General features: G+C 33.8%; 1 protein-coding gene across 1 annotated transcript in view; it reads right to left on the bottom strand.

The window, feature by feature from the left end:
* CNTN5 (contactin 5) overlaps nt 1–26,726 on the bottom strand; it is a 1,310,719-nt gene that overhangs the window by 759,946 nt on the left and 524,047 nt on the right. The window contains exon 3 of the mRNA XM_026505289.3: nt 20,871–20,995. Coding sequence (XP_026361074.3) covers nt 20,871–20,925 — 55 coding nt within the window. The 5' untranslated portion in view covers nt 20,926–20,995. The remainder of the gene's footprint in view (nt 1–20,870; nt 20,996–26,726) is intronic.

Genomic DNA, 26,726 nt, shown 5'->3' with positions numbered 1-26,726 from the left:
GTCTTTGATATATATATATATATATATATATATATATATATATATATCATTATATCTAATAATCTATATGCCACATCTTCTTTATCCATTCATCTGTCAGTGGACACTTGGGCTACTTCCATAATTTGGGTACTGTAAATAATGCTGCAATAAACATAAGGGTGCATGTATCTCTTCGAATTAGTGTTTTGGTATTTTTTGAGTAAACACACAGTAGTGTGATTGTTGGATGGTAAGATGGTAGGATAGTACTATTTTTAACTTTTTGAGGAAATTCTGTATTGTTTTCCACAGTGGTTGTGCTAGTTTGCATTCCCACCAATGGTGCATGAGGGTTCCTATTTTCTTGTGTTTTTCATTTTAACCATTTTGACAGCTGTGAGTTCAGGTCTTTTTTCTCTTTGGTTAGGTTTATTCCTAGGTACTTTATTATTTTTGGTTTAATTGCAAATGGATAGTTTTCTGAATTTCTCTTTCTGATGCTTCATTATTAGTGTATGAAAAACGCAACAGATTTCTGTACATTGATTTTGTATCCTACGATTTTAGTGAATTCATTTACTAGTTCTAGTATTTTTTTGGTGGAGTCTTTAGGGTTTTCTATATATAGTATCATATCATCTGCAAATAGTCAAAGTTTTACTTCTTCCTTCCCAATTGAGATGCCATTTATTTATTTATTTATTTATTTATTTATTTATTTATTTATTTTGTTGTTGTTGTTGTTGTCTGATTGCTGTGGCTAGAAGTTCCAGTACTATGTTGAATAAAATTGGTGAAAGTGGCCATCCATTTCTTGTGCCTGACCTTAGGGGAAAGCTCTCAGTTTTTCCCAATTGAATATGATGTTTGCTGTGGGTTTTTTGTATAAGACCTTTCTTATGTTGAGCTATGTTCTCTCTTAACTTACTTTGTTGAGGGTTTTTATCATGAATGGATGTTGTACTTTGTCAAATGCTTTTTCTGGATCTATTGAAATGATCATATGGTTTTTATTCTTTCTCTTATTGATTGATATATCACATTGATTAATTTGTGAATATTGAAACACCCTTGCAATCCAGGAATAAATACCTCTTGATCTTGGTGAATGATTTTCTTTTCTTTTCTTTTTCTTTTTTTTTTTTTTAAGATTTTATTTATTTATTTGACAGAGAGAGAGACAGCCAGCGAGAGGCTCCATCCATCCCAGGACTCTGGGATCACGCCCTGAGCCGAAGGCAGACGCTTAACCGTTGAGCCACCCAGGTGCCCCCTGGTGAATGATTTTCTTAATCACAATCCTGAGATCACGACCTGAGCTGAAATTGAGTCAGATGTTTAACCAACTGAGCCACGCAAGTGACCCTTAATGTTTTTTTTAGAATTCATTTGTAAGCCATCTGGTCGAGGACTTTTGTTTGTTGGGATTTTGTTGTTGTTGTTGTTGTTGTTGTTACTGATTAATTTCATTGGTGGCATTCAGTCTATTCAAATTTTCTATTTCTTCCTGCTTTAGTTTTGGTAGGTTGTTTATTGCTAAGAATTCACCCATTTCTTCTAGGTAGTCCAGTTGGTTGGCATAAAAGTTTTCATAATATTGTCTTAAAATTATTTGTGTTTCTGTGGGGTCAGTTGTTATTTCCCCTCTCTCATATGTGATTTTGTTTGAGTACTCTCTCTCTCTCTCTCTTTTGGTGAGTTTGGCTAGAAGTTTATCAATTTTTTTTTTTGGTCTTTTCAAAGTACCAGCTCCCAGTTTCTTTGATCTGTTCTGTGTTTTTTGTTTGTTTTGTTTTGTTTCTATTTGGTTTATTTATGCTCTAGTCTTTAGTATTTCCTTCTTTCTGGTCTTTTTGGGATTTGTTTGTTCTTCTTTTTGTAGCTTATTTAGATATAAGGTTAGATGTTTTATTTGAGATTTTTCTTGCTTCTTGAGGTAAGCTTGTATTGTTACATACTTCCCTTTTAGAAAACTGCTTTTGCAATGGAATATTACTCAGCTATCAAAAAAAAAAAAAACCATTTCTCAACATTTGCTGCAACATGGACGGCACTGGAGGAGATAATGCTAAGTGAAATAAGTCAAGCAGAGAAAGACAAATATCATATGGTTTCTCTCATCTATGGAACATAAGAACTAGGAAGATCGGTAGGAGAAGAAAGGGATAAAGAAAGGGGGGTAATCAGAAGGGGGAATGAAGCATGAGAGACTATGGACTCTGAGAAACAAACTGAGGGCTTCAGAGGGGAGGGGGGTGGGGGAATGGGATAGGCTGGTGATGGGTAGTAAGGAGGGCACGTATTGCATGGTGCACTGGGTGTTATATGCAACTAATGAATCATCGAACTTTACATCAGAAACCAGGGATGTACTGTATGGTGACTAACATAATATAATAAAAAAATTTAAAAAAAAGAAAAGAAAACTGTTTTTGCTGCATCCCAAAGATTTTGGATTGTTGTGCTTTCATTTTCATTTGTTTCCAGGTACTTTTTTGATTTCTTCTTTGATTTCTTGGTTGACCTATTCATTGTTTAGTAGCATGCTATGTAACTTCCATGTATTTGTGCTCTTTCCAGATGTTTTCTTGTGGTTGACTTCTAGTTTTATACAGTTGCGTTCAGAAAATATGCATGGTATGAGTTCAATCGTCTTGAATTTGTTGAGGTTTGTTTGTGGGCTAATATGTGATCTATTGTGGGAATGTTCCACGTACACTTGAAAAGAATGAGTATTCTGCTGTTTTAGGATGGAATGTTCTGAATATATCTGCTAAATCCATGTGATCCAGTATGTCATTCAAAGCCATTACTTCCATGTTGGTTTTCTGTTTGTTTGATCTGCCCATTGATGTAAGTGTGGTTGTAAAATCCCCTACTATAATTGTATTACTATTGATTAGTTCCTTTATGTTTGTTATTAACTGTTTTATGTATTTGGCTGCTCCCATGTTGGATGCATAAATCTTAAAATTGTTATATCTTCTTGTTGGAAAGTCCCTTTTATTATTATATAGTATCCTTCTTGGTCTCTTGTAATAGTCTTTTTTTTAAAGTCTAGATTATATAATATAAGTATTGTTACCCTGTCTTCTTTTGACATCCATTTGCATGTTAATGTTTCTCCATCCCCTCACTTTCAATCTGCATGTCTGTAGGTCTAAAATGAGTCTCTCATAGGCAGCATGTAGATACATCTTGTTTTTGTTTTTTGTTTTTGTTTTTGTTTTAATCCAGTCTGTCACCCTATATTATTTGATTGTTTAGTCCATTTCAATTCAAATTAATTCTTGATAGATATGTATTTTTTGCCATTTTGTTACTTGTTTTGTGTTTGTGTTTGTAGTTTTTCTCTGATCTTTTCTTTTCTTGCTCTTTCATGGTTTGCTAGGTTTCTTTAGTGATATACTTGGACACTTTTCTCTTTATTCTTTGCATATTTATTACTGGTTTTTGATTTGTGGTCACCATTCAGTTTAAGTATATGATGTCATAAACTACATTATTTTATTTTATGAATCCCTTGATTTATTTTTATAGACAGACTTAGTTTTCATGCTCCCATTTATGGTCTTTCCTTTCCATTCAAAGGGTGTGTTTTAATATTTCTTGTAGAGCTGTTTTATTGGCAATGAACTCGTTTACCTTTTGTTTGTCTGGGATACTATCTCTCCTTCTATTCTGGATAGGATATTCTTAACTGCAGATTTTTTCCCTTTCAGCACTTTGAACATGTTGTGCCATTCCCTTCTGGGCTGAAGTTTGCTGAAAAATCTTATGGGGTCTCCCTTATGTAACTTTCCTCTTTTCTCTTGCTGCTTTTACTTTTTTTTTCTTTATCACTACATTTTTTTGCCATTTTAATTACTATGTGTCTTAGTGGGGACCTCTTGGGCTGATTTTTGGGGGGATTTCCCTGCCTTCTGAATCTGGGTATCTCTTTTGTTCACCAGATTAGTGAAGTTTTCAGCTATTATTTCATCATATAAATTTTCTGCCCCCTTTTTTCTCTCTTCTTTTTCTGGCATTCTTATAATGCAAATGTTGCATTACGTTTGATGGAGTCACTTAGTTCCCTAAGTCTATTCTCGTTTTGCATAATTGTTTTTTTCTCTCATTTGCTCAGCTTGATTTCCATAACTCTGTCTTCCAGATCATTAATTCATCCCTCTACTTCCTCTAACCTGCTATTTATTACATCCAGTGTATTTTTAATTTCATTTATTGTATTCTCCACCTCTGATTGGTTATTTTTATCTCATTTAAGGGTCTTGCTGATGTCCTCCACTTTTTTTTCTCAAGGCTGGTGAGTATCTTTATGATCATTATTTTAAATTGTCTGTCAGGCATATTACTTGTCTTCATTTTGCTCAGGTCTTTTCCTGTAGTTTTATCCTATTCTTTCATTTGGGACATAGTCTTCTCTCTCTTCATTCCGTCTAACTCTCTGCATCTGTTTCTTCGTATTAGGAAAGTCAGTTATGTCTCCTGCTTTTGAAAATAATGGACTTATGAAGAAGAGTTCCTGTAGTGTCATGCAGTGCAGTGTTTCCTGTTCCCCAGGTCCTGGTGCTTGTGGGAATGTCTCCTATGTGTGTAGTGTGTGCTTTGCTGTTGCATCCCGAATACTTTTTTCCTTTTGTTCATGTGTCTATAGAGGTTCTCTTTGCCTGCTGTGGGTAGTGTTTGGGCCCCAGTAAGGGTGGGGCACGTTTTAACAAGGTGCTTCCTAGTCTACTTGTGAATTGAGACCAGCTGCTGCTGCCAGAACAGAAACCTTGTGATATGTGTGGGTCAGGAGATGCATTATTGGAGGGGGTTTGTGCTCGTCTTCTGTGGGAAGGGCCCTGAAGAAAGGAAACTGAGTATAACTGAGAATGGCAGATCTGCCAAAGTGTGGGGTGGAGGGGGTCTTGGTATAAGCAAGTTAGGTAGGGAGTGTCAGAGCAGTGCTGGTTCCCCACAGGTAACCCCTTTTTTATGCTGGAGGGTGGGGGAGAGAAATAGTGCCTACCAACTCCTTTGTTCTTGGAGGGGTCTTCCTGTGATCCATGCCTTTCTGGGACAAGCTCTGAGATGAGTAAATAACTCACTCCTGCATGTCACAAGCATTTTTCAAACAGCTGGTTCTATGCTGTATCTGCACAGGCTGCTTGCTGTGCTGTCTCTTTAAGGTCAGGGACTCAGCTTCCTAATGCCCTTCTTGATCTCCCAGAGCTGAGCCCACTGATTTTTAAAATTCTAGGCTTTAAGTCCTGCTAGTTGTAAGAGGTCATGAAATTTGGTCCCTCTCACTTTTAAAGCCAAATGTATGGGGAATTGTCTCCCCTGTGCAGTCTCCCTGGTATGATGGTCCGTTTCTTACCCTTCTCTGCATCACCACCCTTTCCTGACTGTGGACACCCATGGTCTATTTCACTCCAAACTGAGTCTTCACTCTTCCTACTTTCTTCAGTGTGGGCTCTTCTTTACCTTTAGCTGTGGAGTTTGTTCTGCCTGTCTTCTGGTCATTTTCTTAGTTATTTATGCTGATGTGTTATCTAGTTGTATCCATGAAACCAATTGAGCTTAGGATCATCTTACTCTGCCATCTTACCCCCCAATCTCCATCTTTAAATAATTTAAAAGGAACAACTGAAAAATTGCCCAAACTTGTTTTGAATATATGTCCATGGTAATTATCATGTGCTATTCTCATGGGCTCTTAAACATTCTATTTTGTTCTATTTTATTTACCACTTTGACAATAGATTTTTCTATGTTCTCTCTCAAAAGAGAAAAATAAATATCTGCTACTCACATTTTAATTAAATGAAGATCATATGTGTAACAAACTGCTATATTGACATAAGTTACAGCAAAATGCTTAGTAGAAACAACATGTCATAACTTTTGCACATTAATCTAGTGAAAACATCTAAACATCTTTTTTTTCAGATTCCATGCTTTCTCCAAACATGAGGATTAATTGTTTGTAGATGCACAAGTCATACACTCTCAATTTATTTTCCTAAATGTGAAGAGTCCATTTAGAGTTATGGAATATGAGTGTTTAAGGGAATTGAGTAAGAATCTTTGTAATGTGCCAAAAAATATAAGTGGGCAGATCTAATCCCAGTCTTTTCCTTGAAGTCTTTGGTATGAATTGCTTAATAAATGTGCCAAAAGAGAGTCCCAGAAAGATCTCTGATGAAACTATGATTAATATAAGCTATGTTCTATACAATAGAGACTCCTGGGCATTTTTTCTACCTCAGTGTAGTTCAAGATTTGTTAATCAGTCCAAATATCTGTAACCAGGCTTTGGAACCTTCAGGGCAATCTGAGTCTGTCCTGCCCCTAAAGAAAGCAGCCATCTTTACCCTGAGGCCAGATCCAAATACCTGCAACCTCTGACAATTGTGTGGGCTTGCCTTTTTGTCTTGTTTATCCAAACCATCCAGTATATTTCCTTAGAGTAGCATTCAATACATTTTTATTAAAAGAATAATACCCATGAAATGCTACCAGGAGGTTTATATGTCAATAAGGAGAGAACATCAAAGGATATGTAATGAGTTTATGAAAGGCACTGAAAAATTTTATTTTTCTCCAATTACTGCCTTGAAACATCTCCTGTTGATTTCCCTTCTGCCCTGGATGACATTCTCAGTGGGGTTCCCAGCTTTCTGTATGCTTCAAGTTATTAGAACAAGGTATTTTTGGGCAGTGGGGACTAATTTTTAGAATCTTAATATATCCAGCCCTGCCATGACCAAAACTTCAGTCTCTCATCCTTCTTTTCTTTAGATTAGGTTTACCTTATGGCTAGGGAAACTGTGCTAGGAGAAAGGGGGTATTTTTTTCCTTGGAGGCTCCTTATAATCCATCATGCGGCCCCATTTCTACTCTCTGACTGATAGATTACACTTATGTCTCCCTCCCAGTTCTTTTTTTTTTTTTTAAGATTTTATTTATTTGACAGAGATAGAGACAGCCAGCGAGAGAGGGAACACAAGCAGGGGGAGTGGGAGAAGAAGAAGCAGGCTCACAGCGGAAGAGCCTGATGTGGGGCTCGAACCCAGATCGCAGGGATCACGCCCTGAGCTGAAGGCAGATGCCTAACCGCTGTGCCACCCAGGTGCCCTTCCCTCCCAGTTCTAACCCTTAGAAATCTACCCTCTTTTTTTCTGCCTTGGCTTATCTCTTTCTGTTAAGTTGCATTGGTTAGAATCCATCAAGAAGACCCAAAAATGGCTACTTCTGCAAAATTAACTTCTGTCCCACAGAAAGTTCATGAACATTTGCTCTTCCAAATGCTGGGACTTAGTGTATTCTTTGTGACATTTTAATCTCATTTGATCTTTAAGGATAACTCTTATCCACCTCATGACTTTAAAAAGTAGGGGTTAATTTCTATGTCCTTATACTACCATGTCATCCACCCTCAAAGTCTAGGGAAAGAATGCAAGGTTTTCCTGAGATTTTTCTAACATGTTCTGCTCCATTGTTTTTTTTCTATAATGGACATCTGAATTTCTGTAGCTTAGAAAACATTTAGCAGAGAAGTGAGAGGTGTATTTTCTTCTTGCAGACAGTCCAACTACCCCAAGGGGTTTCTATAGACCATCTTTTTTTGGCTTATGGAAATTATCCTCTTCCTTTCCCCTTAGTGAGGGGAAATGAAAGCTCAGTCTACTTCCATCAGCTTTATATTGTCTGATGAATTAATTAAATTTTTTTTACTTCTCTTGAGTTTCTTTAAATTTCTAATTGTTTGATTATTTAGGAGGGACCACATTTGATATCTTAATTTAATTATTTTATTTTATTTATTTTAATTTAAATTTCGGCAGAGTTAAAATACATTGACATCTTTTAGTAAATAACACATGGGCATGTGTAGCACCATTCTTTCAAATATGAGAATACTTAGTATTTATTGTTCTCAACTTTAAGGCTTTAGTAAAATTCTGAGATGATTGGAACACTGTTAACATGTGGAAGATAATTTAAAATAATATAGTTTAAGCCACTGTATTACAGAGGAGACAATAACTTGCCCAAAGTCCTAAAATCCATGGCAAAGTTCAATTTAGTACACAATAGTAATTCTAGGCTATTCTCCCCCAAATGCACTATTTTTCTTTCTGGGAGGAATCATTTCTCGAAGCTAATTAGGAAACTATATTTAAAACAATGTTCTGAACAGACAGAATAACTTCACAGAAAAGAATCATCTGAATTTATGAAGAGACCACTTTATATGATTTTAGACCTGATGATTTTTTAAAAAAACTTTAAAAAAATTTAAAACTTTTAAACTTAAAAAAAAAAAAACTCCTTCAATGGAATCCAAAACATATTAGGTTCTTGCCATTTTATGCTCAATAATGAAAAAGCAGATTCTAGTGTATTACTTTTTCTTTCTAATTCATTGCATTATATTTGACAATAACGACTGTTTATTTCTTAAATTCAATATTCCATCGTATTTTGTCATCTTTAATTTCAAACTAATCTACCTTTTTAGTCTTAATTTCTACTGATGGCTCCACTTTTCTCTCACATGCTGGTTCAAAACAGCAAACAGAAACATCTTTTACTCTCTCCTCTCTTATCCTTCTCATCAAATAAGTGTCAATTCCACTGGGTGTGTCTATATACTGTTTTTAACCTCCAACCCATTCTTTCCATTTTCAGTTCTTCTATCTATAACTATTCACCTTTCTCTTATTTGGTAATCCTCTATTATTAAACATCCTCTCTTAGTAAAATGTGATAAAAATAAAATAGAAAACACATAACTACTTCTTAAAGTCCAGCTTACAGAATCAGATCTAATAGGGGAAAAGCATTTATATCATCTGATTGAGCAAGCCCTTTGATGCTAAAATTATCTTTACATAATGATCATTTAGCTCATGCTTGAACTCTATAGAGAACAAACAGAGTTAATTCTACCACTGAGCAATCTGGCTTCTTAGAATGATCTTTTAAAATTAATTCTACTTCTTGCTTTTTGGTATTTTGACTGGTTTGTCCCTTTGGATATTTTAAAATAAATCTAAGCTGCTCACATACGACAAACTTTCAGCTACTTAAAAGATAGCAGTTGTATGTAGTATTACCTTTGGGATTCTGACTTTTGAGCCAAGATTCCTGCCTATTTGTCATTTGACAATTCTTTCTTGCTGTGGGAAATAATAAGCTGATGTATCTCACTAAGAGATCAGGATACTCAAAGTGATATTTCTTTATGATAGTTAAGAAAAAAGGTTATTTTTTATATTTTAACTTAATATAAAAGTCTTTATATCTTGTTCATTCCATGAGCAATAATGGTTGCCTATCATTAGGCAATATACAGAGGCCTGATCTCAATGTCCCAAATAAAGAAGACAATCTGCAACTGAAAGTCACTAGTGTTAATCAGGATATTAAAAAGGCAGGTAAAATCACCTTAAAAAGTATGAGAAGAATATATGCCCAGAGTTCAACTACAGAAAGGCTTTTTACCTGACTCCCTAAGACATTTATATATTGGAGTTCTGAATGTATTTTACTCATTAGCTTTAAAAAAAGCAACAATTAATTGATTCAGGGAAGACTTTGCAAGAAGAAGGTCTTCCCTGAATCTTCCTTCAAAATTTCCTCAAACATTAGCTTTAATATTTAATTTAGTTCTCATTCTTTTAGTTCTCTTATCATTTTCATTAGAATATGTTTTCAAGCTTTTCCTTATTGTTTTGCTTTCCCTCCAAGAAATACACTCCTGTTTATCTATGTTTCTATTATATGATTAAGCCTGGAACTGAACATAATCCCATAGTCATTGTTAGCATGATAGATGCAAAGTAGATCTTACCTCTCCCATGTTCTTGACATTGTTAATACAGCTGAAGATACTAGTTGTTTTTTTTTTTTTTTTTGGTTGGCATATCCCATTGCTGACCCATAATCAAATCAATAATTAGTCATTGAATACCTATTGCCATCTTTTCTCTTGCACTTTTTTTTTTAAGAGAGAGAGAAAGAGGTGGGGGTGGGCAGAGCAGAGGAAGAGGGAGAGAGAGAATCCCCAGCAGGCTCCACACCCAGTGTGGAGCCCAATGTGAGGGTTGATCTCACAACCTGAAGATCATGACCTGAACCAAAATCAAGAATCAGATGCTTAACTGACAGAGACACTCAGGCACCCTTTATAGACTTTTGAAATAGCAACTATTCTCCCTGCTTACATTCTCGCCCAAGTTCTACAATCTATTTTCCATAAAGCATCTAGCATGATCTTTTAACAAGTTATCAAGTTATATCTCTGCTTAAAACATGATTTGGTCATTGCTTATTTACAAATTTCACTCCTTATGACTCTTCTTGTCATACACTCTCTTTATCTGCATAGGTTCTTCTCTGTTATATATTGGTTCTTCTTCAAACACAGTAAGTGCTTCCTTCTGAGGGCTTTGACATTTGCTTTCCTTTGCTGCTGAAACACTTTCTCTCAGATATTCACATGGCTTGCTCTTCCACATTCATTAGATGTTTCCTTAGAGACCTATTTGGAGTGATATTTCTTGCCATCATATGTAAAGCAACACCTTGCCTACCCCATCACCATACACATCACTTATTATCCCTTTACTCTACTTAATTTATCAGAGTTACCCGGCCGACCTTGTGTTACTTTGTTTCTTACTAAATTGTCTATCTTTTCTCCTAGAATGTGAGTTCCTCAAGGATGCAGGTTTTGTCTGTCTTGTTCACTGCTGTATCCTTAGTGATTAGAATGATAGATAGTAAACACCAAATTAATATTTGTTATATTAGCAGATAAACAAATGATTTGGGCTAAAAAATATTTGGAATTTATTAGGTCACTGGGATTGGCCTTTTGTCTTTGTAATCTCTGTCCATAATACAAAACATCTTTGACAAATTACTTATGCTACTCCCACGTGGAACTTTTTAGCCATATATATGATATTTTTTGGAAGACAGGCTGAACCATAAATGAAACAAATGTTCCATCTTGAATTCTACCGAATCCTTTAGAAAAAGCCACCAAACAAGCAAAAACCAGCCCATTCCTTCAGGATTATGGATCCAGGGGCGAGGTTGAAATAGTTCTTGCTCAATTTAGGCATTAGACAAAAATAGCTCTAGGCCAGCAAAGGCATTATCAGTTAATGCATCTTCTGAATTATTATAGAAGAGCAAGTAGAGAGGCATACAAGTCAGGTGTCCTCTTGAAGACCTTCAGAACATTTTGAAAGAAAGTCTTCCAGACCTACATGCTGTGTGAACATGTATAGCTTGAGACCTCAGATGCCTGATCAAAGAATTTGATGATGGAAAGATTTTATTTTATTTTTTAACTTTTTTACTTTTTTTTACTGATTTTTTTCCTCTTTTCTTTCCCTTTCTTTCTTTTTTCTTTTCCTTCCCTCCTTCCTTCCTTCCTCTCCTCTTCTTTCTTTCTTTCTTTCTTTCTTTCTTTCTTTCTTTCTTTCTGCCTATTTTCACAATCTCCTGAACTAAACTAAGATAATTGCTACTTCTTTAACCCAGAACTACAGGTTATCCAAAAATACCTCAGTTTAGTTCATGGTATTAGATGATATTAGGATGATCAGGTTAGAAAATCCAAAATTATTCATTATTTTTGGAGGTTTTATGACCAGAAGTTGCTATAACCAGAAATATAGCTTATGCCTCTCTTCACAGAAGAAGAGAATCAAACAAGTAATTAATCATTTCCTTTCATTTATTTAAAAATAGATACCCATGCTTATAGAAAGGATAATTCTAGGTCTTTCGAAAGAAACATCAAATAAAGCACACATTGCCTCTGTTTTTATAGAGCAGATAGTCCTGCTTTTTTTTTATTTAAGCATATAAAAATTATAATTGCAAATATGCAAGTACCAAAAAAGAAAAGATTATCACTTAAAACCGTATTTATCCCTGATCTGGCCCATTTGGATGGTTCTGCCACACTCTAAATCCGCAGGAAGGGTAAGCTCATGCTGTAAGCACAAACACCATCATAAACACATAGTAAGATAACTAAGTTCTCTTATAATTTTTGTTAAAGTTACAGTGAGAATTAGCATGGAAAGCATTGTTTTCAAATGCTAGAAAAAAGTATTGTGGTTGATAGATGTATCAAATAAATATCACCAAATATAGAAATCTATATATTCAAGAAATATGTAGTTGACTTGGTTGGGTGGTAGCAAAATAATATTTTCCCAAATAGCTAAAATAAACTTAATCCTTCTTTAGTCTCACAATTAGTTATATATAATTCATTTTGCACATGACATATTTCAAATTTTGGATCCCAACAGGCACGTAAATTTTATTTAAAGTCAAGGGGAACAGGATTTTTTTCTGTATTTCTTTGCATCTCAGTTGTGTTCAGCTTGTTTGGGTTCTCATGAATGTAATTACCTCTAAATTTTATAGGCAGAATAGACCTGTATTGAATTAACGTGATATAGAAAATGTAGCTGTTTTCTTGCTGACAAATTATTCAAATTACTAAACAGAGGCAGCTTCTCAGAAGTTCATGCTAAGCAATAAAACGATCTTCACCATAAATAGACATATTTCACTCTTTCGTTACTGTAGTAGAAATTTATCTCTGCTTGACAAATGATATCGTGAACATCTGTTCACAAGTTCTTGTGGACAGTTGATTCAATATGAATTTTCTGAGCATTATTTTACAATAATAAAAAGAACTAGTGTTCATGGTTAATATTTTATCAGCAAATATTTATTATTTTTGAAAATAATAATTTCAATAAGAGTCAGTCCAGTTGAAGAAGCGTGAGATAACTTTCATGGCACTTTCTAGATTATAAAACTTTGATATATTTTGCTTACTCCTTAACCAATAATCAAGTGGAAAACTTTTAATCTTTCTCATGTAAGAGAAATAATCATTAGCTGACCTAATAAATTAGTTAATTCTCTCTTTACTCTCCAAGACACTGGGAACACATATTTATTCTCATTTCTCTGGGATGTTGAATCTGGCTCTCTTAGGTGATGGTTTCCCTTTTTATATCACTCTAGGAATTGCTGATAATTATAGATAACTCTTAACATTTTCTTTGCCTTTAAGATAAAAATAAATAAAACTAAATTCACATACACTCCCCCACCAAACAAACCCCCACTTCCACTAACAAGGGGAAATTAAATTGTCTTTTGATTAATTACAGTCTAATATAACCAGTGCAGAGCTGATAAGAACCAACTTGGTTTTTTTGCACTGAGGTAGCCTCTAGTATCATCATGGCTTCCTGGGGGACAAATACAATGTGCACATATATAATTTCAAAATGATCACAGAGGAGCCATAATCCATTTCTCCTTCTCAACTGCAGAAGGCCAATCAGACTTAATATTAACAGGCACCTGTTTTCTGTAACACTTCTTTTCTCATTTCCTTTTAAAGTTCTTAGGCAGTACTAGCTGTCAGTGACAAAGTTCTATGTTATTACCCCACTGCCACCAAGAAGAAGGAGAGTATTTGTATAAGCTTATCAATGACAGACATTCTCTGTTGAATAGTATATCATCTTCGTGGCAGAAGGAACAGACTGTCATCTGTCCAATAAAATGAATTTAACTCAATGAAGGAGAATGAGGTGAGAGTGGAGGGGAAAATGTATGCTTTTTTGGTTGTATTTAAAGCAGTACAGCTTACATCAGAACCATCTGAAAGTAATTCAGGAAAAAGGAAATACATGTAATTACGTCAGAAGAAAGTGTAACTTTGAGAACTGAATTTTCTCTCTTGTCTCCACTCCATGTTGTCTGGTATGTTGAAATCATTGCTATAGGAGTCAGCCTTCTCATTATTCTTCCACTAGTTACCATCTATGTGTTATTGAGTATGTGATAGAGCCTCTCTGAGCCTCATCCCTATTGAGAACAAATAATATTTTACTTGCCAAGTTGTAAGGAATCAGGCCACATGATCTGCAAATTATTTTTAATCCTATTTTTTTTAATTTAGTGAAGGAGATTTTTTCAATGTAAACAAGCTATAAATATATCTAGTATTAATCAATCTAATTAAATATTTTTTAAGTCTATAACTTTGATAGAGATCCATAAGCAGATTTGGAATGTTGAAAACAATATGCTGGTACTGGGGAATAAAAAAAAGAATGCTTTTTCAAAATTCCTCAACCAAATGATCCTTCAACCACATGATGATGTGGGTAATAATAACTGCATTGTAGTGTATTCTAATAATAAATAATTAATATTTGTATTTGACATATTTCACATGCACTCTCTCTCTTAAGCTCAGTGTCCCATCAAGCTGTTTTATATTTCACAAAAAGAAACACATTGTTAACGATTATTATTATAATACATATTTCTAACTGTAAATATTTTAAAAGAAATTAGAATAATTACTAGCCACATTCCCAAAGGGATATGATGATTAAAAAACCCATTAGATAGGATATTCTGTAAAACAGAGCGGAACAATTTAAACCCTTTAATTTTTGTTGTTGTGTTTATTTAAACATGGAAATTAAATGAAAAGCAATTTACAGAACCAAGGAATGTCAGTAAAGTTGCTTATAAATTCAAGGAAGGTAAATCTTGTACCATATTGTTTCCTCCCAATTGCTGCCTCAATACACATTTGAAGGATAATAAATCTTTGGAGAATCATTTTTAAAGAAAACAAGATGGATTTTGACACAGTAGAGGTTGAAATGTTGGTATTTTTGTACATATATATACAGAACTAGGTTATACTAATCATGATTCCTCCCCCATTTTCATACATTCTATCATGAAAAGCTTAGATTTTATTCAAGTGAATTTATTTTATATTGATGAACATAATTTTGCTGAGTTTTAAAGTTTTTTTTAAGCTCAGCTAATGAAGTTAGATCACAGTATTCTCACTGTCACTGTATCTGAAATAAGGATACAAAGAAATCTTTCATCTTCCTTATTAACTAAAACAGGATTATTATTTTCATATAAAATATTCATAGATATAAAAAATTATGTGGTAGAGCTCAAAAATGGGCATGGGCATATATTATTGCTATATGCACACTTTATTTAAGACACTTTGTTGAAGTATAAATGATACACAATAAGTTGTACATATGTCATGTATACAACTTGATAAGTTTGGAATAAGTATACATCTCTGAAACCATCACCACAATCTATACCATAAACATATCCATCATCTCCAAAAGTTTTGCCTGCCCTTTTAATTTATTATTATTTTTATGTTATTTATTTTATTTTATTTATTTTATTGTAAGAACACTTAAAATGAGATTTACTCCCTTGGAAAATGTTTAAGTACGGCACTTATTTAAAGAACCTATAAAGAATCTAAAATAGTCAAACTCATAGAAGCAGAGAGTAGAATGGTGGGTGCCAAGGAGCTAGAGAGTGGGGGAAACAAGAAGGTATTATTCAACGGGTACAAAGTTTAAATTATGAAAAATGCATAAGTCCTATTGATCTACGATGTAGCATAATGCCTAAGTTAATAATACTGTGTTCGATATCCTTACAGTGTGCTTTTGCAAACTACTCTCTTAAGAGGTGGAATCTACTTTTTTGCTTCCTTGAATCCTGTTTTGGCCTATGTGATTTGCTGTGGTCAATGAGACAATAGCAAACATGACACAAAGTCTTAAGAAGTGCTTGCAAATTGGGGTTTATCCCTACTTTTGCTTCACTTATCTGAGCAACTGAGTGAAAGAGCCTGGGCTAGACTGCTGGGAAATCAGAAACATGATCAAACCATACTCATTAGCCTTGCTAGTGGGGGCCAATTACCGGCCCTGTGAGACTGAATACACTAGCCAATCCTGCTCTTTCAAACCTCATGGGGACTGCAGAGATCAGCTAAACCTGCCCAAACCAGAACAACCAAACTGACACTCAGAATTGTGGGGAATAATGTTTGTTTTGTGTGTGTGTGTGTGTGTGTGTGCACGCACACACGCACTACTGAATTTAAGGATGGTTTGTTATGCAGCAAAAACTAGTGCAATATACAACCAACATGTATATTACGTATTCTGTGGATTGAATTTCTGTAAATAGTTTCTCTAGGGTTAAAACAGGTCCACAAATGTACACACACACACACTTTTGAATTTCTATCTTTTTGAAGTTATCTGACATTGTTTCTTTTGCTTGGCTCAACTTCTCAGAAAACAAAATTTACAATAAATATCTAATTTTCCTCCTCTACTAACCATTTCACAACTCACTGTCATAAGATTGATGATTCCACTACCTAACTAAAGTACATACTTTATGTAGATACCCTTAGTTTATATACAATGTTCTTTTTCTATTGAAGGATTTTATCTATTGCAGAGTCACACATTACATTTAGTTTTTGTGTCTCCTTAGCCTTCCTCTTTCTTTGATAGTTTCTCCAGTATTCCTAGTTTTTGATGACCTTCAAATTTTTGAGGAGTACTAGCCAAGTACGCCATAAAATGTCTCTCATTTGGGATTTGTCTGATATTTTTCTCATGATTAGACTGGGGATATAGGTTTTAATGAGGAAAATCACAGAGGTAAGGTGCCATTCTCATCATATCATATCAAGGGTAAGTGCTATCTTTGCTGATGTTGACCTTGATCATCACTGGGTTGAAGAAGGTATCAGTTTTCTTCCTGGGAAGTTACTTTTCTTATCCTCTTTTTTCACTCTGTATTCTTTGGAACAAGTTTCTGTGGACAGCCCACATTTAAAGGAGGATGAAGTTATAATCCACTTCTTTGAGAAAAAAGTATTTTCATAAATTATTTGAAATTCATCTACATGGAAAATTTGTCTATTCTTTTGATTATTTATTCATTCACTTATATCAATAGAGGCTTATGAGTAATTATTTTATTCTTTGGTCTATAACTCATGCTTCCTTATTTTCTTGCTCAAAATTTTCCATTTTGGGCCATTGGGAACTTTTTCAGTTGGTTCCTGTGTCCCTTTGACATACCTGCCTCATTGTGTTTGTTTTTGTTTGTTGTTTTGTTTGTTCTAGCACTTCTTTACATTTTGTTATTATAAGATACTCTAGGCTGGTCAAGTACACTTCCTGCCCTAGTCCTAGAGTTAGTCCTTCTTCAAATAGCCCTGATCTCTTCCATTGGAGAATAGTATTAGAAACCAAGATCTCAGCACTTAATGTGTTGGTTTCTACCAAAGTACATTGCTTCTAGACCATCTCAAATGACAGAACATGATATATGTGTGTATACCTAGCCACGTATATATACTTATTTTATGTAACCATCTGTATCTACATTAAGCTAAACATGAGTTCATACTGAAGTCTCCAATGCTAATCCATTACCACATAGATCATTCTATCCTCTTGCTTATCTGTAACCTTCCCCTCCAACAGTGAGAAACTTGGCTCCCACCATCCACCATTATTGACTTAATTGTTCAATTTCATGTATACTGGGTTTAGAGTTGCTAGTAATAATATTAACTAGAGCATATTACCAAAGTACAGGGTTTTTGGTGAGGTTTCTTTGTGGGTTTTTTTCTTGCTTTTAGTTTTGAAGATTCATTTCCATAGTTACTTAAGTCATTACCCTTGTCCCCCACTGCCCTAAGCGAAGTTGCTTCATACATTTGTAATATAGTTGGATTTTTTGTCACATTCTGCCTTTCATTCTAGGATCCTTTAACCTCCTAAATTATTATTATTTTTTAATTTGTATACATTGGTGTTTAGTTTGTGCTAAAAAGTTCTTCGATTTTGATAAATGTGTAATGACATGCATCCACCATTACAATATCACAGAGTGTTTTCATCACCCTAGAAAATACCTTATCTTCATTCATTCATTTAATCATCCCCTTGTCCCAAACTCTGGCAATCAGCAATCTGTACAGTTTCTATAGTTTTCCCTTACCAAAAGGTCACATAAATGGAATCATGCAATATCTAGGCTATTCAGGCTGGCTTCTTTCAATTAGCAATATTCATATAAGATTCATCCATGTGTATGCATGGCTTGATCATTTCTTTTTATCATTGAATTATATTGAATTATATGAAATTTACAGTTTATCCATTCACTTATTGAATAGCAACTTGGTTGTTTCCCACTTTTGATAATTATTAATAAAACTCCTGTAAACTTTTCTGTGAAGGTATTTTGTATGTGCATACATTTTAAAATCCGGTACATGTTTAGGAGTCCAGTTCTTGATTATATGGCAAGACTACTTAGGTTTGTAAACACAGCCTAACTGTTCTCCAAGGTGGCTGTGCCATTTTGTTTTTCTACCAACAATGAATAAACATTCCTGTTTTCTGAATCCTCACCAACAATTGATATTGCTTTTACTTTTTGTGTCTATCTGGATCTCAACCATTTTGATATGTGTAGTGGTACCTCACCATTGTTTTACTCATCAGTCTGTTTTTAATATAAGGCTGTAGATCACTATACAAGTTATCAATGTTTCTTTGATTTTAATAACCACTTTTTAGACAACATAGGGTTGTATAAGAGTTCTATGTTTCTTAGTGAAACACACCCAGGATAATCTAGTCATTAAAAAAAGAATAAGTAAAACAAAGAAAGAATACAGTCTTGGACTTCTCTCATTTCTTTGATCAGTTTTTCTGGTTCAAATAGCAGCAACAACATAAAATATATTCATGACCCATAGTTTAATTACCCTCATTTTCTGTTAATAGTAATCAGGTTACTACTAAGCCAGGTAGGTCTTATAATGTGATATTTATAAACAAATAAAAGCAATAACCAGAGAAAGCCTAAAGAATAAAATACCAAATAATAAAATAGTGAAGTGAATATTGAATATAAGTATTACCAACTAACAAAAGCATAAGAGCTGTACTTCCAAAATAATTTGTTAAAATAAGAAGATAAAAGAGAGTAATTTTTTAAATATAATTATCCTTGATAATTGATCCTTACAAGTATCTAATCAATTTTTTAACAGATCTCTACAGTAGAAAAGATATTAATCTGTTTTTAAAAATAACTATTACATATAGATGTTTTATGTTTAGTGCTGATAATTAAAAACTTAATCTCAAAAATAAATAAATAAATAAATAAAAATAAATAAAAACTTAATCTCACATAAAAATGAGAATATCCTTTGTTTTCAACTTTTTTTTTTTTGAAATTGTCTATCATATCTAAATAGTAACATACCTCCAGACTTAGCCTTGTTACTCTTATCTTACAATGTTTCATTTCGCTCTATGGAGACAGCAACACCTTGATTACCTTATGAACTGTGAATCTAGTGATTGTGGACCCCACCTCAGACTGAGTATTTTCATGTTTCCACAACCAGAGTAGAATACCTCATCTGAAGTGACTATTTGGGAGGATAATGTGCCAGTACAAGAAAATAAGACTTTGGAGTAATGTTAATTACCATCCTCCCTCCAAATATCATTGTCAAATTAATAAAAAACAAAACAAAACAAAAAACAAACACCAGATTGCAGTTACATTTAAATTTTGGATAAAATAAAATATTGCATGAAACATTCTAGAACTAAAACAATTATTTGTTGTTTATTTGAAATTCAAACTTAACTGGACATCCTGTCTTTCATCTTGCATGCCTACCTCTATTCCCTTCACTTAATTTAATTTGAGGAAGATGACATTGAGACAGTAAAAGAGAAATAAACTGGATCACTAGGGAAGATGCTAATACTGTACAGAAAGAAAAATAGGATAAAATATTTGAAGAGTCTTCACTTCTTTTTAAAGTAACCATAATATTGATGAATCAGGGTTTTCATTTAACTTTTAATGCCTCTTGTTCACATTTTCTTTTCACATTTTCAAAGATGTGTCTACCAACACTTTCTAGAGGTTTCATCTTACCTTTCCTGTCTCTTCTTAAACCTGTTTTTCCTCATAAGCAGTGTTGCTCAATACATAATAATAATAATAAATTAAGAATTGCTTTTTGTTTTTGCAGTTAATTACTAGTATTTCAACAAAAAAGAAGCTTTGATATATCTTTCAAAGGCATTCAAATACATGTAAATATGTTATTTATTACATTTAAACATGTAACATGCATTTATAACTGAAATAATAAATTAGTCTAAGTTGAGGATTACCTCTTTGCTTTTAAAGAAGACTCATTCATCATGCATAGTTGAAATTACACTGATAGAACTTAATAAAACAACATAGCTATTGAGTTAAATCAAATTAAGCTATAAATGTTACATGTATAAACATTTAAATCATCATTACAATTTAATTTCTAGACATTCTTAAAATAAAAATTTATGATATATTAATTTTTAGCATTATGATAGTATTACTCCAAAGAAGATAAACCACTCTTGCAGAGCAAAAGATATTATTTTAGATCCAATATATAGAACAATAAGATTGATCAAAGCAAAGTTAGAGAAGCTAAGACAACCAAACAAATTCATTGTGTTGGGGATGCCTTTAAATGAGTGTGAGTATAATAAATACGACATGATTCTGTCTTTATATGGTAAAATTTAGCATTGTAATGAGACATTTTTACAATTACTTGCTGTAAATGATAAATATATATATTTCCAAATCTTCTAAAGGCTAATAATGGTTTACATTGTAAATGAAAGTCAATGAGGTGGAATGGATACTCATTTTATTAACATTTATATAGTATTTTTCTAGGTACCTTATTATATTGAATTGTATATGACTTTTTGCAATGCTAACAAAAGTTTAAGAGTTGTTTTCTCTCTCTTTTGTCGAAAGTATGACTTCTGATATAAATTTAAATGAAAACCTGAGGATATTTTGTAATGAAGACTTCAATATATTTTATTTGATATGTACAGCAGGATTCTTACCTGAAAGACACCCAGCTACTGACAGAAAGATAATTATTTTCCAAGAGGAAGTCATCCTTTGTTACTAGGATATCTTGTGTCTCAATGTGTTTAGTAGCTCTGATGTTTCTTCATTAAAGAATGCCCTGTTGACATAAATAACAGTTTCAAAAACTGAGAAAACAAAAAAGTAGACAAACACAAACCAACTCAAAAATATCACTGTAAAATGATAATACCTTTTATTGCAAAGGTCAGATTAATGTACACTTTTGGATATTGACAACAATAATAAAATTCCATTAAAATTAATCTAATGCACAACACAAAAACTTCAGTGAAGTGATAAACCTTCCTTTACACATTTATTTATATTGAATACTCCCTTACAGAAAATAAAAACATCAGGTTCTAATGGGGATGATTTTTCCTCACAAGAAATGTACAATAGCTATATTTATTACATTAGACAAATTATTGCACTAGAAAAATAAGGTAGAAAAACCAGTTACATTAATATATACTCCTCTGGTCTAGAACATAACTAATGATCAGTTAGCCAAGTGATTTTACACATTGTGCCTATAGCTCATCGAAACCTTCATAGGAAATTTCATCCCTTAATTATTGTCAACTGCCTTTGTTTATAACTCCTGTGATTATCTGCACAGTGTTGTATTTCCTTGGTTTGATATTTCTCTCAGCATCTTTTGCTAACCAGAATCTAAAGGAAATATTTTTTTTAATATTTAACATTTTTGTCTAATAGCATTTTTATAATAATGATGAGTATAGCACATTAGTTTTTGTGGACATTGCTGCTATGAACATTGTCCACAACAACTAACACCTTGAACAAACTCAATAAAATAAGTAACTAAGGAAATGCTATAAAAGTAGATGTGTATGAGGTGACTGTATAAAAATAAAAACTTTCTAGGATACTGTCATCAGACCACTATAGCTAAATCGTGGAAGGAGCCGAGATGCCCTTCAACAGATGACTGGATTAAGAAGTTGTGGTCCATATATACAATGGAATATTACTCAGCTATCAGAAAGAACGAGTTCTCAACATTTGCTACAACATGGACGGCACTGGAGGAGATAATGCTAAGTGAAATAAGTCAAGCAGAGAAAGACAATTATCATATGATTTCTCTCATCTATGGAACATAAGAACTAGGATGATCGGTAGGGGAAGAAAGGGATAAAGAAAGGGGGGGTAATCAGAAGGGGGAATGAAACATGAGAAACTATGGACTATGAGAAACAAACTGAGGGCCTCAGAGGGGAGGGGGGTGGGGGAATGGGATAGGCTGGTGATGGGTAGTAAGGAGGGCACGTATTGCATGGTGCACTGGGTGTTATACACAACTAATGAATCATCGAGCCTTACATCGGAAACCAGGGATGTACTGTATGGTGACTAACATAATATAATAAAAAATCATTAAAAAAAAAGATATTAGTTTTTGTGGTTTTAAAAATATTTTGTTTTGTTTTCATAGAACAAAATGCTCTCACTTTTGGTGCACTCATATGTCATTAACCTGCATAATGCTTATTTGAATTACCTAATTATATCAAAAGTACAAGCTTCATAAACAGAGAGCATAAACACAACTGAATCTTGGTAAGTATGCAACTTACATAGTGGCAGTGAGGAAACTAGAGATAAGCCTACTTAACCATCAGCATCTAACTTATTCTGCATTATTTTTATTTATGGACACAATAAAGAGTGTTACTTGGCAAATTAGAAGAGTGGAGTAAAAGTATTTCTACTCTAATTAGCATGTGACAGGGCTACAGTATGGCTACCTGGATGTAAATTTTGGTAAAAGAAGTAAAATAATCAAATATATATTTTTCTGTGTACCTTATTCTTCATCTCAACCCTGACTCTTTACTAAAAATGGAGCAAGTGGGACTTTTGCTTGGAAATATCCTTTAAAGGCTAAACAAGGATAGGACGGAACTCAAGGGGGAAAACGAAACAAAACAAAACAAAACAAACAAACAAACAAAAAACATTAAAAAGATTTTATGGGGAATTGTATTTTATATCTCCTTGAAATGCCCCTGAATAAAACAACGGACAACAGACAATAAGATGCAACAGAAGATCTAGCAGAGGGATGCTTGGGTGGCTCAGTCTGTTAAGTGTCTGCCTTTGGCTAAGGTCATGATCCCAGGGTCCTAGGATCAAATCCCACATGGGGCTCCTTGCTCAGTGGGGAGGCTGCTTCTCCCTCTGCCTACCACTCCCCATGCTTGTGCTCACCCTCTCTCTCTCTCTCTCTCAAATAAATAAATAAATAAATAAATAAATAAATAAATAAAATCTTAAAAAAAAAGATCTAGCAGGAAAAAAATTTAAAAGTAAAGAAAAGAAAACTATTTGTGATGGTTTTGTTATGTTTGCTATCATATATCCCTGAGGACCAAGCAGCAATGCCAGGAAGAGAGACGTCTTGCTTTCAAACACAACCAGAATGAGTTATGATATTGTGAGTCACAAGAAAATAAATTACACTTTTGTCTCCTGGACAAAAGACTATGAATTGTAGATAGAAGATGGAGTTCATAGTGTTTACGTAAATGTGGAGGTATGGTTTTCTACAGTGTGTGGTTAAATATGGTTTTGGTCTATTTTCCTCATCCTTTAAGTCCAAAAAGTTCTTTTGACCTCAACAGAACCTACTCTATGGGAAGGAAACAGTAAAGATTTAAGAAGGAGTAGCACTAGTCTTCTGAGACTTCAAGCCAACTTTGTAATTTTAGTTTAGGCAGAAGAGTAGAGAAAAATATAGCTCAAGGTATTTAATAATATAGAGCACACTTAATAGAGATGGGAACCAGAAAAGAAACAACAACAACAACAACAGCAAACAACAAGAAAAGCCCTCAAACATCACTCTAAGGAACTGGTGCAGAAATATTCCATGATTCCCATCACCTGGTGATTGGTATAAAGAAAGTGTAAGACAGAACCACAACCTATTGCATCTGACACTTAACTCCATGTAAATTCTGACAGGACTCGTGTTGTGTTTGGATCTTGAATACCATTCTACGGCCAGGTAACAGAAGATTTCCCTTTCCAGTAATTTGGAAACTAGACACGACAACAAAGCTTCCTTCTTAAAATAATACAAAGTATAAAATACTTTTAAATGTCTCAATGAATTAGTTCAGGTAGAAAAACTTACTAAACAGCAAAATGAGATAAAAGCGGCAAGCTGAGAAATGGAGCTAACTTTCACGGTTAAGTCATTTATCAAATCCCATTGAACTTCACCTTGGTGTTCATGGCTTCTCTGAGAGTATGGGAACCAAAATCAAAGCCTAGGGACCACAAGGGTGAATGTTCAAATAGGAAACTACATATATCTAGGATCCCAAAGGGTTTCAAAATCATAGTTGGGGTGAACTAGAAACATCCCTCCAGAGAGGTACTCTACCCACAGAGTAGGAAAATAAAAGTTTCAGTCTGTTGGTGGTAATGCAATCTGGTGCAGCCACTCTAGAAAACAGTATTGAGGTTCCTTAAAAAGTTGAAATCAGAGCTACCCTGTGACCCAGCAATTACACTACTAGGTATTTACCCCAAAGATACAAATGTAGTGATCCAAAGGGGCACCTGCACCCCAATGTGTATAGCAGCAGTTTCCACAATAACCAAACTATGGAAAGAGCCCAGATGTCCATGGACAGATGAATGGATAAAGAAGATGTAGTATATATATACAATGGAATATTACTTGGCCATCACAAAAAGAAATCTTGCCATTTGCAATGATGTGGATGGACCTAGAGGGGATTATGCTAAGTGAAATAAGTCAATCAGAGAAAGACAATTTTCATATGATCTCATATGTGGAATTTAAGAAACAAAACAGGATCATAGGGGAAAACAAAATAAGATGAAATCAGAGAGGGAGACAAACCACAAAACTCTTAATTATAGGAAACAAACTGAAGGTTGCTGGAGGAGAGGGGGTGAAGGATGGAATGGGTGATGGACATTAAAGAGGGCATGTGATGTAATGAGCAATAGGTATTATATAAAACTGATGAATCACTGACCTCTACCTGTGAAACTAATAATACATTATATATTAATTAATTGAATTTAAATTAAAAAAATTTAAATTATCAATTTTAAACCATGAGACTAGATGGAAAGAAAAAGTAAAATTTCATTGTGAAAAATTCATAGTCAATATTCACAATACATACAGGAAAACAAGTCACTATGAGTGACAGTCAACAGTAAGAATAAAAGTCAGAATCAGACTTGCAAAGACTTTAGATGTTTGACATTTCAGACACATATTATAAAACAAATATATATGATTTGTTTTTAAACATAAAGGAATTTGTATTATAAAAAAGAAGAAACAAAGATAAAGAAATTGTCTAGATTGCAGGCCAGAAAAGCAAAATATGAAAGGGAGGCGCTTGGGTGGCGCAGTCATTAAGCGTCTGCCTTCGGCTCAGGGCGTGATCCCGGCATTCTGGGATCGAGCCCCACATCAGGCTCCTCCAATGGGAGCTGCTTCTTCCTCTCCCCCTACCCCTGCTTGTGTTCTCTCTCGCTGGCTCTCTGTTTCTGTCAAATAAATAGATAAAATCTTTAAAAAAAAAAAAAAGAAAATATGAAAGGAAGGTAAATGGAATGGGGGCTATAGTAAGAATATATTATAAATCTAATCAGATTTTCAGAAAGAGAAAGAGAATGGTATGAAGCAATGTGTGAAGAGAAAGATAGTTACTAAATTTTTCCATAGCTGATTTACCAATTTTAGCATTCAGAAAGATCAGAAAAAACCAAGAAGAATAAACAACCAGTAAAATTAAATGGAAATGCTAATCACCAAAGACACACACACACACACACACAAAAAAAGCCAGAGAGAAAAAGAGGCATTAATGGCAAAAATAGGAAAATCAGACTCTCTGTTGACTTAATAGCAATAAGGGGATCCAAAAAGATTGGAATAATGTGTTGATGAGAAATAACTGTCAATATATAGCTCTAAAACTAGTGAGAGTTTCTCTAAGGGACAAGAGTTAATTAAAGCTCTTTTCACTTATTCAAAACCTGAGAGGTCAATTATAACTTAATAAATCTGGGGAAAAACTGAATTTGTCAAAAATAAATCTTTACTGAGAATAATACTTAAAAATTATATTCATAAGATAGATGAAAAAAGTAATTGCAGAGGTAATCTCTGAAATTAATAAAGGGAACATAACAGAAGCTAAATCATAATGTTTAAAATATACCAGGAACTGTTGCTTTGGAAACTCATTTAACACATAGAATTCTATAAGATAAAACTCTTATTCTCATTTTAAAGATGGGAAATCTGAGATATAGAGAGGTTAAGTAAATATTTGAAGATTACACAGCCATTGAGTAAACTTGAGATTTATATCTAGACAGTCTGGGTGCAGACCATGACTTCAAACAATGCACTCTACTGTCTGAAAAATAATAGGAAAAAATATGGTATGAGGGCAAATTTAAGAAAAGACTGCCTTAATGGGTCTTAGTAATAATTTTTTGCATATGACACCTAAAGCACAAACAACAAAATAAAAGCAAAAATAAACAGGTGAAACTACAACAAACTAAAAATTTCTGCACAGCAAAAGAAGCCATCAATAAAGTGAAAAGACAACCTACAAAATGGGGAAAAATATTTGCAAACCATATATCCGATAAGTGGTTAATATCCAAACATAACTCCCTCAGCTCAATAGCCAAAAAACAAATAACCCAGTCAAAAACTGAGGACAGGACATAAATATACATTTTTCACAGAAGATATATGAAGGACCAACACATATATGAAAAGATGATCA

The sequence above is a fragment of the Ursus arctos genome, unplaced genomic scaffold, assembly GCF_023065955.2.
Source record: "Ursus arctos isolate Adak ecotype North America unplaced genomic scaffold, UrsArc2.0 scaffold_22, whole genome shotgun sequence".
Lineage (NCBI taxonomy): Eukaryota > Metazoa > Chordata > Mammalia > Carnivora > Ursidae > Ursus > Ursus arctos.
This window is presented reverse-complemented; position numbering and strand designations above follow the sequence as displayed.